This window comes from Panulirus ornatus, chromosome 22 (genome assembly GCF_036320965.1).
Source record: "Panulirus ornatus isolate Po-2019 chromosome 22, ASM3632096v1, whole genome shotgun sequence".
NCBI classification, from domain to species: Eukaryota; Metazoa; Arthropoda; class Malacostraca; order Decapoda; family Palinuridae; genus Panulirus; species Panulirus ornatus.
Genome location: NC_092245.1, coordinates 13,135,148 through 13,154,033, shown reverse-complemented (window position 1 = coordinate 13,154,033; position 18,886 = coordinate 13,135,148). Strand labels below are relative to the sequence as shown.

Below are 18,886 nucleotides of genomic sequence, written 5' to 3'. Positions count from 1 at the left end.
TAGAGTGAATTGGATCGATGTGGTATACCGGGGTTGACGTGCTGTCAGTGGATTGAATCAGGGCATGTGAAGCGTCTGGGGTAAACCATGGAAAGCTGTGTAGGTATGTATATTTGCGTGTGTGGACGTGTGTGTATATACATGTGTATGGAGGTGGGTTGGGCCATTTCTTTCGTCTGTTTCCTTGCGCTATCTCGCAAACGCGGGAGACAGCGACAAAGCAAAAAAAAAAAAAAAAAAAAAATTTATGAACCTAAGAATTCCTTATTATTGGGAATTCCTCAAGCTTTTCAAATCTGCCTGATTTTGACTTTATTAGTTTTTAGAATCATCCCTAAAATATACAACACATGAATGAGAAGGGTCTCTCATGTCATCATCTAAGGACTCAATCCAACTACTTAATTCTGAACCAATTGGTTTTGTAAAATATTCTGAGCTTCCTCAACTCCTGGAAAGAAGCACCAAAGTGGTGCCTCCTCCTACAGGATGCATCTTAACGATGCCCTCACTAAAGGGGCACCAGATGACACTGCTCCCTCCAACACTGGAAGAAACACTTGATCCACCATCACCATGAACGTGAGGAGGTTTATCATGTCAGCGAGAAATGCTTTTATCCTTTTCCTTCACTTGAAGGAGTAACTTGAGACTATTAAGGTGGTAATCTTACATTGTGGCCAAAACTCTTGTGTACATCAATAAAAACAATTTGTTTAAGAAAGTTCTGTTTACATCTTCCTTGCTGTTTCTGGAAATCCCACACAACAGCTAGAATGGATGTGCGTGCATGTAACCCTTTTTCATCTGTTCCTAGCAATACCTCTCTAATGTGGGAAAGGGTTAAGAGGTGATCTACCACAAATCTTCAAAATTATCAAAGGCTTCAATAATCTCCATCTAACAAGCTACTAAAGGCTTGACTAAAGTGATAAAACGTGCAGTAATAAATACAAACTCTAGGACAAGTGTTTTACATTGGATGAGGTGAAGTACTATTTCTTCGACAGGATTGCTAACATATGGAATGATTTACCAATTAATATGATTTACCAATTAAAGTAGATGAAAGCAGTACCAATTATATTTCTAAATAAGGACATGATATTTCACTTCAAGTCCATGGCTGACATTATTTGTGACACCTTATTTTAGTGAAAAGTCTGCAGGTTTTTCTCTTCAAAGCCTCTGTATTTCTGTCTACTCTTACAATACTAATCTGTGATTTTCTGATGTCTTTCACAGTCACAAACAGTCTCGAAAACACCTGATGGTCTGTTGCTGTTATGTTCTACATGTACTTACCAACAATCCAATCCTTCTTGATAACAGGATTGTTGGTCTGGAAAGTAAATGTCTCCTTTTCACGGCCTTCCTTATTCTTGACTGTAAACTGCAAACAGCAAGCATCTACCCATGCCATCTGCTCATCACGAATATGTAATGCTCTCTGGATGCTGCTTGAAACTTGCTGTAAGTGTTCTGCTGTCAAGCCCTGCAAAAGAAATTACATCTATCAGTTTTTGTTCAAAATTCTTTTTTAAACCTACTTGCCTTTTCCCACTACTTTGAAAGATGACATACAATGCAAAGGAAAATATAGTACTTACATCATAGGTACCTCTCAGAGATGACACCAGGGTTGAGATTCGGGAAACTACTTCATAATCATGCATAAGATCATTCATCTCCTGGCATAAGTTGTCCACACTGGAACCCATAGTTTCCTCTGGGATACGAGCAGAATTAATGGACCCTGTTTTATTAACTCCCGAGGCCAGTAACCGACTTAAAGTTGGGGATGAGCTTGTGTCTTGTATCTGTAAGAGTACAACAATATAATCAAAAGTTGCTTTGATATTCCTAAAACATTTTTACTAAGAACTTCCATATTCTAAGATAGTTAAATATAAAAAGGTAAATCCATTTCTAAATAAATAATATGGACAAGAAAAATTAACTGAAAACAAGACACTTAAATGATACACGAAATAAAAAATTATATATTTATCCATCAGTCATCTTTTTCCCAAGCCACAAAGAAAACTGATGCACATATAAAACTGTCATCAGACACAAGTGATCAATCATCTTCATATCCTGAGGTGTTATAAACTAATCAAATGCTCAAACCTGATAAACTGAAAAGACAAGAAATTGAAGTCCATCTTTATTTCATACATTTTCCTAATGCAACAATTTAATTATTCCTTTTTCTGATGATATTGTTTTTCAGCCTGTGAAAAAGTACACCAACCTTACCTCAACATCCGTAACAGGGTAGGCCCACTTCAGAGAGAGTCGTTCATTCTGGTTACCATAATCATCAGTTGTCTTTGGCACCACTGTCACACAGATGATCAGATCATTGGTAAGGAACAGTCTCCGTCCTTTGCTCTTACTGATGAGGCCACTCTGGTTGAATTCCTGGCAATTTTTTTATTCATTTAACCCAATATACACAAAACATTTTGGAACTGCAAATCAGAAATGCATGCATACCATCATCCAACATAGCTTATTTCTTTAAACGTAATGTTCAACTCTTAAATTAAAGGAGTCACTATATGAAGAACCCAAACACAATGCACCATGAAGAACTATGTTTCATGGGTTGTTTAAGTACTCAGCCAATATCTTGACATCTTATGGCAGATGAATGTCACCTTGATCATTATACATGCTTTCTCCAGACATTCACCGGGAGCAATTTTTTTTACTTTAATATGTAAAATGTAAATACATAAATATGTATATGTAAAAGTATCCATAAACAGAACTATTCTTTATTTAGTAAACCTGCATCATGAGGCTCATCCCCCACTGTATCTACCCCTCACACCTCCTCAGTCTCCTTATCACCCTCTCGGCATGGTGATCTACACATTAAGGCAAAACCATAGCCATATTAGTTACTGTTTAATATCTCATTTGTCTGCAATAATCTTTTACATTTACAAGCATTTTGTTCATAAACAGTAATAACTGTTGTCACTGACTTTACTATAGGGGCTCCCACCACTAAACCTCCACCATACACCACCACTTTGCACCCTCCTCTGCAAATATGACCAGGAGATGTATGCATTAACTTTAGGGTTAAACCATGACCATTCACATTATGTTTGCTCACTTGTTTGTACATATTCTTACTTCAACATGCATTTCTTTCATTTTATAAAGGGAAACAAAGCGTGAAATTTTTTTTAACCATTCTGAGCTGGGGACACATAAAGGCAACCTGCACATTATGCTGATAATAAAAACTATCATCAGATACTTCTATGTATTGTTTCATTCATGTAAATGTAAATTAACTCCAAATTTATACATATCTACAATGAGATTTAACTTGTAAGTGAAATTCTTATTGAGGAAACTAAAAAAGTAAAACACAAATAAGTTTTACCTAATGAAAGAAGGGAAAAAAAGTCATGTTGCTGTATAATGCTGCACATAAGTTATGATGGAAAGGATGATTAGTTTGCCAGCCAAGGGACCTCCTGAAGTGGCACAGACAAAATTTTTACGTGATTCATAAAATAGCAATATGACTACAAAATGAACTGGAGTGAAAACCTAAATCTGTTTCACAGGTATTTTCTGTGTTGTCTGGAGGTGTATTTACAGCCAAGTTTCAATGGTATATCTTATCAATCATGATGCAGGTGTTGCCATTCTGAAGTATACTCTAACACTGAAGCTCCAACCTAAAGGAACGTATGCATGCTGTATCATTTTGTCAAAAATGGTATTCCGCAAAGTATTACTAATGTAACATGTTTCACATATGTAAGCACCAGTATCATACAATGTAAATTAAAGAGGATTTATAGAACACGTTTCAACTCACCAGCTGCAGAACATCATCTTGCCGTAATAAATAGCGATTGCCCTCTTGTATTCCCCGCAAAGCAAATTTGGTATTGATATGCTTGAGAGTGTCACGGAAAGCCTGATATTGCTCTGCTTCACGTTTTCTCTCATTTAGCATCTCTGCCAGCGATTCTAGTTGAGTAAGAGCCAACTGCAGCGACATCCTATCATGATGCCCTTGTGGAGTATGCTTTAGAAGGTCCTGCAGAATTAAAGACACAGGGTAACAATATATGATGGAAATGGTTTGAGTGCAAGTTTTAATTAGGAGGATCTGAGGGAAATGGAGTTAAGTAACTGGGTATTTTGATGATAGACAAGAAAGCATTTGGTACCATGGACCCTGAAGTAATTCATGGGGTAGGGGTCATATTTAAGGTCCTGGGTGTGTTAAGGAGTGAGTGGAAGGCTGGTGCGTTTGAAGTTACAGCATTTCCAACTAAGCTGCATGAATGAAAGTCTTGCATCCTGAATGGAAAGGAAAGGAAGGGAAGAGGGTAGATGTGCTGAAAATATAATTTCTGAGAGAAATAAGTGGCATGAAAGGAAGTTAATCACGGAAGAAATAGAGAATCTGAGAAAGAAGTGGTAATAAGTGCAGTCTTAATTAGTGGGGTGACCAAGGTATACTGAAATGGTTTGAATGCATAAAGAGGATCAGTTAAGAGAAACTGATGGAAAGGAACCAAGTTTCAGAAGTAGAAGGAACAAGGGGAAGAGGAAGACTGAGATGGATATAGAGGGATGGAGCTAATAAGACTTTTGGAGCATCAAGGCCTGAATTTTATGGAACACACCTAACATTTGTTTGGTTGGGGGAAAAGGAGCTATGTGGAATATGGGTTTCAGTATACTATACATGACAGCCAGAGACTGGTTATATGCATATGGTGTCATGTCACTACCTCCCTAAAGCAGGAGAAGAAAATCAGACATAAAAACAGCCACACAACTACTGCCTACACTGTATAACCATTCATGCAAATATGTTTTACAAATTACAAAAAGATGTGTGTGGCATTTAAAGACTTGGAGAAAGGATATGTTAAGGCTGACAGATAAGCCTAGAGGAAGGTGCTCTCAATATGTAGTGTGGGAGGAAAGCTACTTGGGAGGGAGGGAGGAGGGGAAGTGGGTTGAAGTATAGCTGGGTCTGCATCAGAGTGTGTAGGTGAGTGGATTGAAGTAAAGCTGTGTTTGCATCATGAGTGTTTAATGTCACAATGGCTGTTTGCCTGCTTATATATAGGGTGGTGAGGGAGATAAATGCACGGGTCTTGGAAAAAGGGACAGGTCTACAGTATGCCATATGCAAATGACACAGCTCTGGTGGCTGACTTGAGAGAAAAACTACTGATTCGGGTGTCTGAGTTTGGGGGTGTGAAAGAAGAAAGTTGAGTTAATGAGAATAAAAGTAAGGTAATGAGATCTTGTAGGGGGGTAAGACTGCTTCATTTAAGTGTGATTTTGAATGGGGAAAATCTAGAGGAACTGAAGTTCTCTAGATAAATGGAAGTGTATATAGCAGCAGATGGAACTATGGGAGCTGAAGTGAATCAAAGGATGAGAGATGGAGCTAAAGGCCCTAGGTATAATGAAAAGTGCATGAAAGGAGTGACACAGCATGACTGGAAAAGTGCCATCACAGATATAACAATGAAGATTGAGTAACGAGTGGCCGAGGATACAAAAATCATAAAACCTGGGGAGTGCAAGGTTAAGTAAGTAATGATTAAATGCAAGGATGAAGTGTGTGGAATGCTGAAGGTATGGAATATGGATGTATGAGAAAGGGTAGAGAGTGATGGAACAAAGTTAAATTGCTGTTAACAGGGGAAAAGAAGGTGAGTGAATGGTATCTGCAGACGAGTTCAAAAAGTGGAAAGGTATCTACAGAGAGGTACGAGAGCTGAAAACAAGGGAAAATGAAAGATATAATGAGAGTACTGAGTGATTTCTACAAGGATAAGAAATTGTTTTGAAAAATGGTAAGAACAAAAGAACATACAGGGGTGAAAGTAAGTAGAGCAAATAAGGAAGCAGAGGCAGGTAAAGGAGAGATGGAAAAGAGATGGAATGAGTATTCAAGAGGAGTGCTAAATGTGTTATAAGATAGGGCTATGGATTTAGTGCATTTTCAGTAAGGCAGCAGGCGGAGGGAAAGAATCATGGCACTGAAGAGTAAAAATGTGGCAAGACTGGGTAAAACTGCACTCAAATTTTCTCATGAAAGGGAAGTGTCAGTGCTGTTGACTGGTTCATCAGGCTGTTCAACATCCCAAGGTGAAGTGCCGGAGAAATGGGAATGCACATAAAATACCCTCGTATAAAGGCACAAGGGACAAAAATAACAAAAATAAACACTGATATTACCTAATTAAAAGTCTGTCAAGTGGTGGAATACATAGAGAGTCTGGCTGAGGAAGAACAAAGTAACTTCAGGAGAGGGAGAGGGCGTGTGGTTGTGCTTGTGCTGTTTTGAAGAATTTGTATAAGTAATATTCGAAAAAAGAGAACTGGGAGTGACTCTTATGGATATGGAGAAAGCATAAAAGAGAATTAACTAGGATGCCTTTGGGAAAGTGTTACAAATATATGACATATATGGAAAGTTACTAAATACAATAAAGTCTATACTGTGAGATTAATTCAGAGGCAACTCAAAAGTTAGCCTATTCTTTGTCTGCTTCTTTCCTTCCACTGTAAGACTGCTCAACTTTTCACCATATTTTTCCTGACAGTTGCAATTTGAATTTCTAAGACAGTTAATCATTACTTGAAGATAAGATGGCTTTGTTTTCTCTCAGATGATCTGACCTTGATGTGGATGATCAGTGCCTTTTGTATATAAAAGTTGAAACCTGATAAACAAGTAGCCCTTTCATGGACTGCACAAACAAGCTACTGCAGTATATGATGAATACATGAATATGGTGGTGTGCTACAACATGGATAAAGAAGAAACATTTCCAAATACTGTTAATTATCTAAATCTCAAAGGTAAACACATTACAAAGGCTTCCTCATTACATACCTGGAGAAATAGGATGAACTGTGGGAAGCGCTGGACAGGCTTCACCATTAGTCCAAAGAATGACAGTCGATCAGGCGAGGTGATCTGACGCATCTGTAAAAGAGTTGTTTTTAACTTTTCTGAAATAACATTATTCGAACTTTTATAAATTGAAATTATTACTTTTATTTTTGTAAATCATCATCTTTATGTTAAAGGCTTCAGTCATTGACAAAAACCTCACTAAAACCCAGGACTGCAAAAAAAAGAGAAAGAAGCTAGGGGGAAAATTTGTTTTCAAAGAAAGACACGAGAATTCCAAAGCTCAACCATGCATGGAAAAATCAAATATTACAGTGGGCCACCCTCATGTTGCTGACAGCAATACATTAATCAATCATGTGATGCAACAGCCTCATGAGTAATGTGTAGTCTATATATTTTTCATACTTGGTTGCTGATTCCCGCGTCAGCGAGGTAGCCCTCATGAACAGATGAAGAAAGGCCACATCTGCTCACGTAATTCTCTAGCTGTCATGTGTAACGCAAGCAAAAACTTGAAAGAGCAAATAGTCCATTAATATCTACAGGAGTGGGAAAAGGAAACAACACAAAACACAGAATATGGGTAAAGCTTTGAGGTTCAGGTTGAGATATTTGAAAGGCATACCTCATCTAACACATTATATATTACAATGGTTTCAAAGGTCTTATTCCCTAATTAACACCAAAGCTGTCATGTTCCTCCTTCGATTGGCCTGGCTGTTGGAGACTACAGATTGTAGGCCGGAATAAACATCATATCCTTACTGACCTGATACACTTTGTAAATATATATCAATATTTGTTAATTTCTCTGTACAATCTATAGTGGTGCTAATGGCTGCAGGAAAACTAATTAAAAAAATGTTGCCCTTGTATGTTTATACTCTTCTCTGAATTTACTTTCTGTACCTTTCAAATTCACCGGAAATATTTTACACCTTCTTCCAATTAGGATCTACTGAGCTATTTCTACATGCAAATTGAGAACCATGCCTCCCAGTGAATTCCAAATGTAAACTGTGATTCCCAAGAGTTCAAGTTTACAGCAATGATGGTGTTAAATCTTTAAACTTGGTAAGTTTCACTGCTATACTGACAAAATTGCTTGAAACTGTTGCTTTCACCCATATGAAAGAAAACATAAAGCTTAGGGGTTCAGTTACCCTCAAAATGCTGATGAGACAATAGCATGCTTCTATGAAAGTTGAGGAAATTCCAAAGAATTTTCACAATCTTTTTTTCACGTAATATTTCAGCAGTCAAATGAAAAACATATTCAAACAAACTAATATGATAAAAAACAACTACAACTGTACGAAACGTGCTGACATGAACATTATCATACAAATGCAGAATAATACTTTGGTGTACTCTTGGGCCTGACAACACGGACTGGCTGACTTCATGCCTCTTTTGATGCATCACAGCAGTGGTGTAACTAACTCCATCTAAATGAGTTTATTTCTGCCATAGGAGAAATAAGAGAATTCCTTCTTCCATTTTTTTTGTATCCCAAGACCTCAGTGGAAGAGGAGCCGTGTGCCTACTGCCACATGTAAGTGGTTAAAGGGATGAAACAATTACATTGTCTGCTCAAGTGCAATATCCAATCCAAATCTGAATTGCCTGAAATTGTAAGAGTTTTAACTAAATGTAGCAAAAATCTAACAAGAGTCATGGAATGCAAAAGTGAGTTCCAAGCATATCTGTTGATGGAAAGTTACAGACAGACCATAAAAAAAGGGAAAGAGACTAGACATAGCCTGAGAAATACCACCATTGATGGGGAAGAGAAGTTATTGCATTAACATGGCCTTATTGAAAGATGGATATGGGAGAAAAGAGTGAGGAAGGGCAGCCAAAGAAGAGAGCATGGGGATCTGTTGTTTCAAGCTCAAACATCCACGTATCATTATCATCATCATTATCAGTACTATTATAATTATATTTTCATCATGTAATCTCACGACCCATTTCTCTGGAGGGGCTCTGGCAGCTTTCAGGCTGCACTACTGTCAATAGATGGAAAATGATGGGACTCCCTGGAATGAAAAGTTTTTCACTGAGACTACGCTCCCTTCCATCATCATTTGATGCTTCAGTCTCCCTAAACATGATCTTTCACTCACTGCATAACTACAAGCAGATGGAATCTGATATAAATACATTGAACTTTACAAAGATTTTTCTGCATCTAAAACCCTCATGCATCAGTTGTGCATTCTTAGGACTTGCCATTAACTACCTATAAATTCCTCAAGTAGTTCTATGGCATAAATTCTACCCTTTACTCATATAAATACTGTATATCAACATACCTTCAGGAAATCTGCAAAAGCAGTTTTCTTTTTAGATTCTTGTTTTGCAACTTCCATGGCACGAGCAAAGTTGTTTATGAAGTCGCTATAAATGTCCAAGACAATGGCCTTGGAGAAAGAAGCAACAAACACATCTCCTATTTTCTCCTCGCGATCCCACTGCCGAACACATTCAGCCAGGGCAATACGGAATAAAGTGTGGCACTGAAGAATCTCGGAAACTCTATGAAATAAAGTAGAAAGCTTGGCTGCATTGAGGACAGGTGGTTTTGAGTCTTCTAAAGGTTTTTTGTAGTCCTGAAATATTGATAATAGTAATTAATCATCTCATACACTGGGAGGAAGGAAACATTTATGATAAATTTACAGTAAATACTTGCCTTTGTTCTACTAAACAACCAGTAATAGAAACATTATATTGATATTATACTTGATTCGCTGTTTCCCACGTCAGCAAGGTAGCGCTAGGAAAGACGAAAAATGGCCCATTCACTCATATATATATATATATATATATATATATATATATATATATATATATATATATATATATGAGTGGATTTGTATGTAGCATTTATGGATCTGGAGAAGGCATATGATAGAGTTGATAGAGATGCTCTGTGGAAGGTATTAAGAATATATGGTGTGGGAGGCAAGTTGTTAGAAGCAGTGAAAAGTTTTTATCGAGGATGTAAGGCATGTGTACGTGTAGGAAGAGAGGAAAGTGATTGGTTCTCAGTGAATGTAGGTTTGCGGCAGGGGTGTGTGATGTCTCCATGGTTGTTTAATTTGTTTATGGATGGGGTTGTTAGGGAGGTAAATGCAAGAGTCCTGGAAAGAGGGGCAAGTATGAAGTCTGTTGGGGATGAGAGAGCTTGGGAAGTGAGTCAGTTGTTGTTCGCTGATGATACAGCGCTGGTGGCTGATTCATGTGAGAAACTGCAGAAGCTGGTGACTGAGTTTGGTAAAGTGTGTGGAAGAAGAAAGTTAAGAGTAAATGTGAATAAGAGCAAGGTTATTAGGTACAGTAGGGTTGAGGGTCAAGTCAATTGGGAGGTGAGTTTGAATGGAGAAAAACTGGAGGAAGTGAAGTGTTTTAGATATCTGGGAGTGGATCTGTCAGCGGATGGAACCATGGAAGCGGAAGTGGATCATAGGGTGGGGGAGGGGGCGAAAATTTTGGGAGCCTTGAAAAATGTGTGGAAGTCGAGAACATTATCTCGGAAAGCAAAAATGGGTATGTTTGAAGGAATGGTGGTTCCAACAATGTTGTATGGTTGCGAGGCGTGGGCTATGGATAGAGTTGTGCGCAGGAGGATGGATGTGCTGGCAAATGAGATGTTTGAGGACAATGTGTGGTGTGAGGTGGTTTGATCGAGTAAGTAACATAAGGGTAAGAGAGATGTGTGGAAATAAAAAGAGCGTGGTTGAGAGAGCAGAAGAGGGTGTTTTGAAATGGTTTGGGCACATGGAGAGAATGAGTGAGGAAAGATTAACCAAGAGGATATATGTGTCGGAGGTGGAGGGAACGAGGAGAAGAGGGAGACCAAATTGGAGGTGGAAAGATGGAGTGAAAAAGATTTTGTGTGATCGGGGCCTGAACATGCAGGAGGGTGAAAGGAGGGCAAGGAATAGAGTGAATTGGAGTGATGTGGTATACAGGGGTTGACGTGCTGTCAGTGGATTGAATCAAGGCATGTGAAGCGTCTGGGGTAAACCATGGAAAGCTGTGTAGGTATGTATATTTGCGTGTGTGGACGTGTGTATGTACATGTGTATGGGGGGGGGGGGGTTGGGCCATTTCTTTCGTCTGTTTCCTTGCGCTACCTCGCAAACGCGGGAGACAGCGACAAAGTATATAAAAAAAAAAAAATATATATATATATATATATATTTTTTTTTTTTTTCATACTATTCGCCATTTCCCGCGATAGCGAGGTAGCGTTAAGAACAGAGGACTGGGCCTTTGAGGGAATATCCTCACCTGGCCCCCTTCTCTGTTCCTTCTTTTGGAAAATTAAAAAAAAACGAGAGGGGAGGATTTCCAGGGGTGTGTGATGTCTCCATGGTTGTTTAATTTGTTTATGGATGGGGTTGTTAGGGAGGTGAATGCAAGAGTTTTGGAAAGAGGGGCAAGTATGCAGTCTGTTGTGGATGAGAGAGCTTGGGAAGTGAGTCAGGTGTTGTTTGCTGATGATATAGCGCTGGTGGCTGATTCATGTGAGAAACTGCAGAAGCTGGTGACTGAGTTTGGTAAAGTGTGTAAAAGAAGAAAGTTGAGAGTAAATGTGAATAAGAGCAAGGTTATTAGGTACAGTAGGGTTCAGGGTCAAGTCAACTGGGGGGTAAGTTTGAATGGAGAAAAACTGGAAGAAGTGAAGTGTTTTAGATATCTGGGAGTGGATTTGGCAGCAGATGGAACCATGGAAGCGGAAGTGAATCATAGGGTGGGGGAGGGAGCGAAAATTCTGGGAGCCTTGAAGAATGTGTGAAAGTTGAGAACATTATCTCGGAAAGCAAAAATGGGTATGTTTGAAGGAATAGTGGTTCCAACAATGTTGTATGGTTGCGAGGCATGGGCTATGGATAGAGTTGTGCGCAGGAGGGTGGATGTGCTGGAAATGAGATGTTTGAGGACAATATGTGATGTGAGGTGGTTTGATCGAGTAAGTAATGTAAGGATAAGAGAGATGTGTGGTAATAAAAAGAGTGTGGTTGAGAGAGCAGAAGAGGGTGTTTTCAAAAGGTTTGGTCACATGGAGAGAATGAGTGAGGAAAGATTGACCAAGAGGATATATGTGTCAGAGGTGGAGGGAACGAGGAGAAGTGGGAGACCAAATTGAAGGTGGAAAGATGGAGTGAAAAAGATTTTGAGTGATCGGGGCCTGAACATGCAGGAGGGTGAGAGGCATGCAAGGAATAGAGTGAATTGGAACGATGTGGTATACCAGGGTCAACGTGCTGTCATTGGATTGAACCAGGGCATGTGAAGCGTCTGAGGTAAACCATGGAAAGTTTTGTGGGGCCTGGATGTGGAAAGGGAGCTGTGGTTTCGGTGCATTATTACATGACATCTAGAGACTGAGTGTGAACGAATGGGACCTTTGTTGTCTTTTCCTAGCGCTACCTCGCAAACATGAGGGGGAAAGGGGATTGTTAGTCTGTGAGTGGCGAGGTGGCGATGGGAATGAATAAAGGCAGACAGTATGAATTATGTACATGTGTATATATGTATATGTCTGTGTGTGTATATATGTATACATTGAGATGTATAGGTGTGTATTTATGCGTGTGGACGTGTATGTATATACATGTGTATGTGGGTTTTTGTGGGGCCTGGATGTGGAAAGGGAGCTGTGGTTTCGGTGCATTATTACATGACAGCTAGAGACTGAGTGTGAACGAATTGGACCTTTGTTGTCTTTTCCTAGCGCTACCTCGCACACATGAGGGGGAAAGGGGGTTGTTAGTCTGTGTGTGGCGAGGTGGCGATGGGAATGAATAAAGGCAGACAGTATGAATTATGTACATGTGTATATATGTATATGTCTGTGTGTGTATATATATATATGTACACATTGAGATGTATAGGTGTGTATTTATGCGTGTGGACGTGTATGTATATACATGTGTATGTGGGTGGGTTGGGCCATTCTTTCCTCTGTTTCCTTGCATTACCTCGCTAACGTGGGAAACAGCGACAAAGCAAAAAAAAAAAAAAATAAATATATATATATATATATATATATATATATATATATATATATATATATATATATATATATATCTTCTTCTTCTTTCTTTTAACTATTCGCCATTTCCCGCGTTAGCAAGGTAGCGTTAAGAACAGAGGACTGGGCCTTTTTTGGAATATCCTCACCTGGCCCCCTCTGTTCCTTCTTTTGGAAAATTAAAAAAAAAAGAGAGGGGAGGATTTCCAGCCCCCCACTCCCTCCCCTTTTAGTCGCCTTCTACGACACGCGGGGAATACATGGGAAGTATTCTTAATCCCCTATCCCCAGGGAAAATATATATATATATATATATATATATATATATATATATATATATATATATATATATATATATATATATATATATTCCCTGGGGATAGGGGAGAAAGAATACTTCCCACGTATTCCCTGCGTGTCGTAGAAGGCGACTAAAAGGGAAGGGAGCGGGGGGCTGGAAATCCTCCCCTCTGGGTTTTTTTTTTTTTTTTTTTTTTAATTTTCCAAAAGAAGGAACAGAGAAGAGGTCCAGGTGAGGATATTCCCTCAAAGGCCCAGTCCTCTGTTCTTAACGCTACCTCGCTATCGCGGGAAATAGCGAATAGTATGAAAAAAAAAAAAAAAAAAAAAAAATATATATATATACATATATTTTTTTCCCCTCAAACTACTCGCCACCTCCCGCCCTAGCGAGGCAGCGCCAAGAACAGAGGACTGGGCCCCAGAGGGAACATCCTCACCCGGCCCCCCCCCTCCGCTCCCTGTTTTGGAAAACCAAAAAAAAAAAAAAAAAAAATGCCCACACATGCACATACACATATCAACATAAACACATATACATACACAGAAATATACATATATACACAAGTACATATTCATACTTGCTTGCCTTCATCCATTCCAGGTGCTACCCTGCCCCACAGGAAACAGCATCGCTACCCCTTGCTTCAGTGAGGTAGTGCCAGGAAAACAGACATAAAAGCCACATTCGTTCACACTCAGTCTCTATATCAAACACAATATACAATATATGTATCACAATGCTAGGACAAGGAGTAAAACAGGATGTAGATAACTTTCATGTTCTGGGATAACATATGGCTGAATCAGTCACAAACTGGAATTCTGACATGAATATTTTCTAAAACTTGTATTCTAAGTTAGAATCTATATATCTCAGGTATGTACTTGTAAATAATTCTATACTTACATTGACTAGTCTTTGGAGTGTTGCTACATAATTATTTTCACTATGAACAATAGATGCAACAATATGTCGCCTTTTGATCTGTTCAGGACTGAGGCTCTGTGGCATGGGTGGTAGGGTTGGGGGCTGGTGTCTTCGCTGAAAAGTGTGTGCAAAGACTCCCCCATTCTCAGAAAACAGCCCTCCATGTTCACTATCTGCCTCCTCCAAAAGCTTTGGCATCCTGTTGTTGCTATTGGCACTGGTACCATTGCTGGTGGTGGTGTAGGAGCTGGTGCGCTCAGTGCTAGCGATTGTACTGCTACGTCGTTCCACGTCGTAATTGACACTTTTGCGTAAGGAAAACCACCTGTACAATTTGTTGTCCGGTGTGGAAGGAGGATCTGTAAAGGAATAACATGCTGTAAGTTATCTAAGATAATGCCATTTGTCATTTGCAAAGTTTCCTATGCTTAAATATCTTAATCCTTTACAACCTTCCAAAATGACTTTTAAACAAACATAAAAAATACAGCAAAACTTTCTAAAAGGGAAGATGGTTTCAAAAACATGGTCATCAAGTACACTTACTGTCTTCTGCAGGTTTAGCAGATTCCTTTGACTGGTCCTCCTTGGAATCCTTACGTGAGGCATCCTTCAGGCTTTTGCTAGACTGTCGCTTCTCTCGCCACTGTTCTCTTTTTCGTAATAGACGCTGTTTGAAGTTCTCCAGGCTTTAAAGAGGGAATGCCCAAGTCAGTATACTTCTACAGAAATTTTAACTATGCAGCCCCACTATAAAGCAAAATACTATATCCATTAAGGAAAAAGTGTATATTAGTCAAAAGCAACTAATAAGCAGATCTTTCCCCCAGCTGCTTGTGAAGTGCAAAATGCACAGAAAATTTTTTATTGCTTGCCACCGCCTAAAAATCTTACATTCCAGGTATTACCACATCTATCTATTCATGCCACCCTATCTTCACCTTTTTCACTCATTCCTTTATCTATTTGGGCCATCCTACCTACTACAAGCACCTTATTCTATATCAGCTTTAAGTGCGTGCTTAAATTCATCCAAGAAAATGGCAACAAACTTAGTAATAGTATGGCTATGCCCAGATGCAAAATACTCTACTTCAATATTTTTAGAATTCCTTTTAGTTCTTAGTTAATGAAACACCTGAGAGAAATAGTTAACATGACAAACAGCAACAACCAATAGTATGTCGTGATTAGAAATTTTGAGCAGATAAAATTCATTTACTATTCTAATTCAAATGAGGGATCAACTAAATGAATATAGAGAATAAAGGTAATGATTACAGTACTTGGTAAAAAAAAAATTTATATTCACATTATTCTGTTCATGAAAACACTGCAATTACTGTAAAAGGTTTGGTAAAACCACTAATATTGTATAAAAGAATCAAACAAAACCTTCTCCAACAATATGGAGTAACATGAAATAGTATCAATCTCTCTCTTCTAGTCACAAGTGGCAGCAAATGGAGGGTTTTGCTTCTTCATTGTATCTTGTATCAATGCACTGTGATAACGTATATGTCATGTTGAAAAGTATTCTGGCCATTCGTTATATAAGACCTAAGCCTTAATATTAATGATGTACCTCCTATTTCTACATGGAGATGAGGACCCTTGGGTTCCCACCTATCGACCTCACATGTTGAGTGCAATGTATCTACTGTATTATTTATAATTGCCTTCACCTACACACCTACTATGAGTCTTTCATCCAAACTAAGAGAGAAACGTTCTATTTGTGTATACTTGAACATATAAATTATCATCAAGACAAAAACTTGGTAGCAATGATTCATAATGAATACATGTACTTTTCCTAACCATCAATTTCCAAGAAAATCTTTCTGTAAAGTTCAATAACTCATAAACTACAGGGATTTTGCCTCTGGCACAGGCAATCTAATGCCCTCATCAGAAAAGGAAGAAGCACAGTGGAACTTCATTATGGCATATGCTTAAATACAATTTTAAGCAAGGTGGAGGGTTCATTTAACAATATAAATCATATCATTAAATGCACGAACTGTGTGCAGATTTAGAATAAAGGTGGAACAAAATTAAAACATTACAGTTCAGCACTGCCACTAACTTTTCACTGCTGCCAAGCATACTAATATTGAGACTGGCACTGCGTCGGAGCCCCACTGGTCTCGACCTTTCATGGGTGTTCATGGTTAAGGTCTTGCTCGATCTAGCAGGAGTTTCCTCTTTCATACATTGCGGTAGGTCCAACATACTTTGGCTTGTGTTACTAGTCAGGTTATGCTCGGAGAAATCTACAGAGTCAGGTGAATCCACGAAAACAGAATCGTTTGGGGAATCGGGAACTGCTGTCACACCCGAGCAACTGGATGTCGACTCCCGCAAGGTATTTTCGTCCGAGGATCTATCGTTTTCGTCTGACACGTGTTTGAGATCCAGTGTTGCTAAGTCAGGGGTACTGACGCTGTCCTCGCTCCAAGAGATTCCAGTCACCTCTTGAAGTCCGGGAGAGCTTTGAACTACCGAGCCAGCGATACTCCAGCGTTTAGTGGTGAGAGAATCGCTCGAGGTTATGCGACACCGTAGCAGCACCGGCGACAAAGACGTCGCAGACAGTGAGGGAAGTTGGGAGTCCATCTTCTCGGAATCTATCAGACTTGAGGCTAAGGAGGAATCGTGATCGACGCACTCCTCACTGATGGTAAAGAGCTGGCTGACGGTGCGGCTACGGGGACCCTCATTAACACTTGTGTTCCCCTTCTCATGCCAGTCATCTTGTTTCTCACAGTCATTCGCGTCTAAACCCAATCTATTTTCTCTCCCTTCGCCCAACGATTCCTCTTCCGTGTCGGTACCCTGCATCGTGTCTCCTTCTCCAACCGCACCATCAACATACCATTGTGATGACTTATTTGTAGAATTCATTCCACAATCATGCGTAATGTCAACCTTATTTCTATCCGACATAACAGTTGTCGCATGACGAGACAGCCCTGAGTCAAGTGCTTGGTTTGGCAGAAGGAGCTGCTCTGACTCACCTCGTCGCACATCATCAGTCGAACAATCTCGCCCGTACTTTTCAGTAGCCTCTCCAGCATAAACTGCGTCACCATGAGCGCAACCTTCCTCTGACACTTTGTTGGGTCTTCTACCCAGAGTGAAATGAAACTTTTTACCGAAGAGGGTGAAAGGCTGAGCAGCCTTACGGCTGATCTTACTAACGGACTTTTCCGAGTGTGCTGGCGTACTGCTCGTCTCCTGAAGTCCACCCCCAAGGGCATTCAGAGCTTCATAACTGCCACCATGGCTTCCTCTGAACGGGCTGAGAACTAATGATCTTGAGTTGACGTCTGCGACGTTCAGACTTTGAGATCGTCTGATTCTGGGTCGGAGTTTCGGAGAAACTTCCCCCGAGCTTAACTTTCGAACTAGAGAAACCGGTGGCGCCATTGTTTAACCTTATCTTTTTTTCACTCTTTCAGCGGTAACAATGCAACCATCTCGCTAGTCCTTCCAGTCACACTGAAAAGTAAGCCAACTCTCCATTACATAAACTCGAAAGCGGTATCACCATGACCGTTATATATATCTATATATACCAACACAACACAAAACCAACACCAACACCCGCAGGTCCGTTAAGCCCTAGCTAAGGCCTCCGACGCCATTAGCCACACTTTTTCTGTGGGCATTAACAACCATGTCTCTCTCTGTAGCGCACAAAACACATCAACTACGGCCACCAAGAGCCCGCCATAATGACTGTTGCTGTTATCACACAGTCCCTCACCAAGAGGACGGCGCCTAGATAAGATATTCCCTGATAACAGTTATTCTTCAAGTTTATTCTTTTTTATTAGATCACATACTATCGCTCATTGTTAAAGCAGATGGTTGTTTAAAACCACTTTAACAAAAAAACATTACTTCGGTCAAATACGATCATTACCATTGTTAAAGTGTGATGCATCCTAGCCTTTACGTCTGATCGATAAGACACCGACGAGGTCTAACCTACCGAGGTTCGATGAGCTACTTCTGTAGGTCTGATGATTAACCTAAATTCGTTCATACTCTCTTTTCCAAATCCAATGAATAACTCGCCCGTCAAAGTCTGCTGGACACTAACCTACTAATTCAGGTGTATACTAGCTTATTAACATCTTGATGAACATTGACGAATACATAATAAACATTGACGAATACATAATACAACCGTTTCGCTTCGTCTCGTCCCAATGGGAAGTGAGAGTCACTCGCTTCCGACTTCCCAACTCCAACCAATCAGGGGCACTTCAAAACTTCACTCTTCGAAAACAAAGCTTAATGTACCAGAGACGATCTATGGCTGACAACCCCGATTATTTCTATGTCTAACTTTCAAGACGACACTATTTTTTTCTTTTAACCTTTTATTCTGATAATGGTGTACTAGCATTTTTCTTGAAGACAAAAATGTATATAAGCCTCTCTCTCCTTCAGGAACTACCAAAGAAGGAAGCAATTCTGAAAAGCTACAGTTGTCTGACAGGAAATACTTGAGATAATGAGTGATGACAGTAAATGACAACGACGGAGATACAGCAGCTATAAAACCCTCAGGCAATGTTCATAAACATTATTACTTGGGAACGAAGGCGCTACGCTTATGGCATTCTTTCCTTTTCTTCTCCTTTTCTTTACTTCTCTC

At 39.6% G+C, this 18,886-nt stretch overlaps 1 protein-coding gene across 5 annotated transcripts in view; it reads right to left on the bottom strand.

Moving 5' to 3' along the window:
- LOC139756560 (rho guanine nucleotide exchange factor 10) overlaps window positions 1-18,886 on the bottom strand; it is a 70,709-nt gene that overhangs the window by 11,556 nt on the left and 40,267 nt on the right. For 4 of the 5 annotated variants that reach the window (XM_071676160.1, XM_071676161.1, XM_071676162.1 and 1 more), the window contains exons 4-11: window positions 14,761-14,903; window positions 14,194-14,573; window positions 9,253-9,549; window positions 6,911-7,003; window positions 3,854-4,078; window positions 2,263-2,427; window positions 1,611-1,820; window positions 1,306-1,495 (exon numbers count right to left, since the gene is read on the bottom strand). In XM_071676160.1, coding sequence (XP_071532261.1) covers window positions 1,306-1,495; window positions 1,611-1,820; window positions 2,263-2,427; window positions 3,854-4,078; window positions 6,911-7,003; window positions 9,253-9,549; window positions 14,194-14,573; window positions 14,761-14,903 — 1,703 coding nt within the window. Of the gene's footprint in view, window positions 1-1,305; window positions 1,496-1,610; window positions 1,821-2,262; window positions 2,428-3,853; window positions 4,079-6,910; window positions 7,004-9,252; window positions 9,550-14,193; window positions 14,574-14,760; window positions 14,904-16,303; window positions 17,957-18,886 lie in introns of those variants that run through there. The other variant, XM_071676165.1, reaches the window with a different exon arrangement.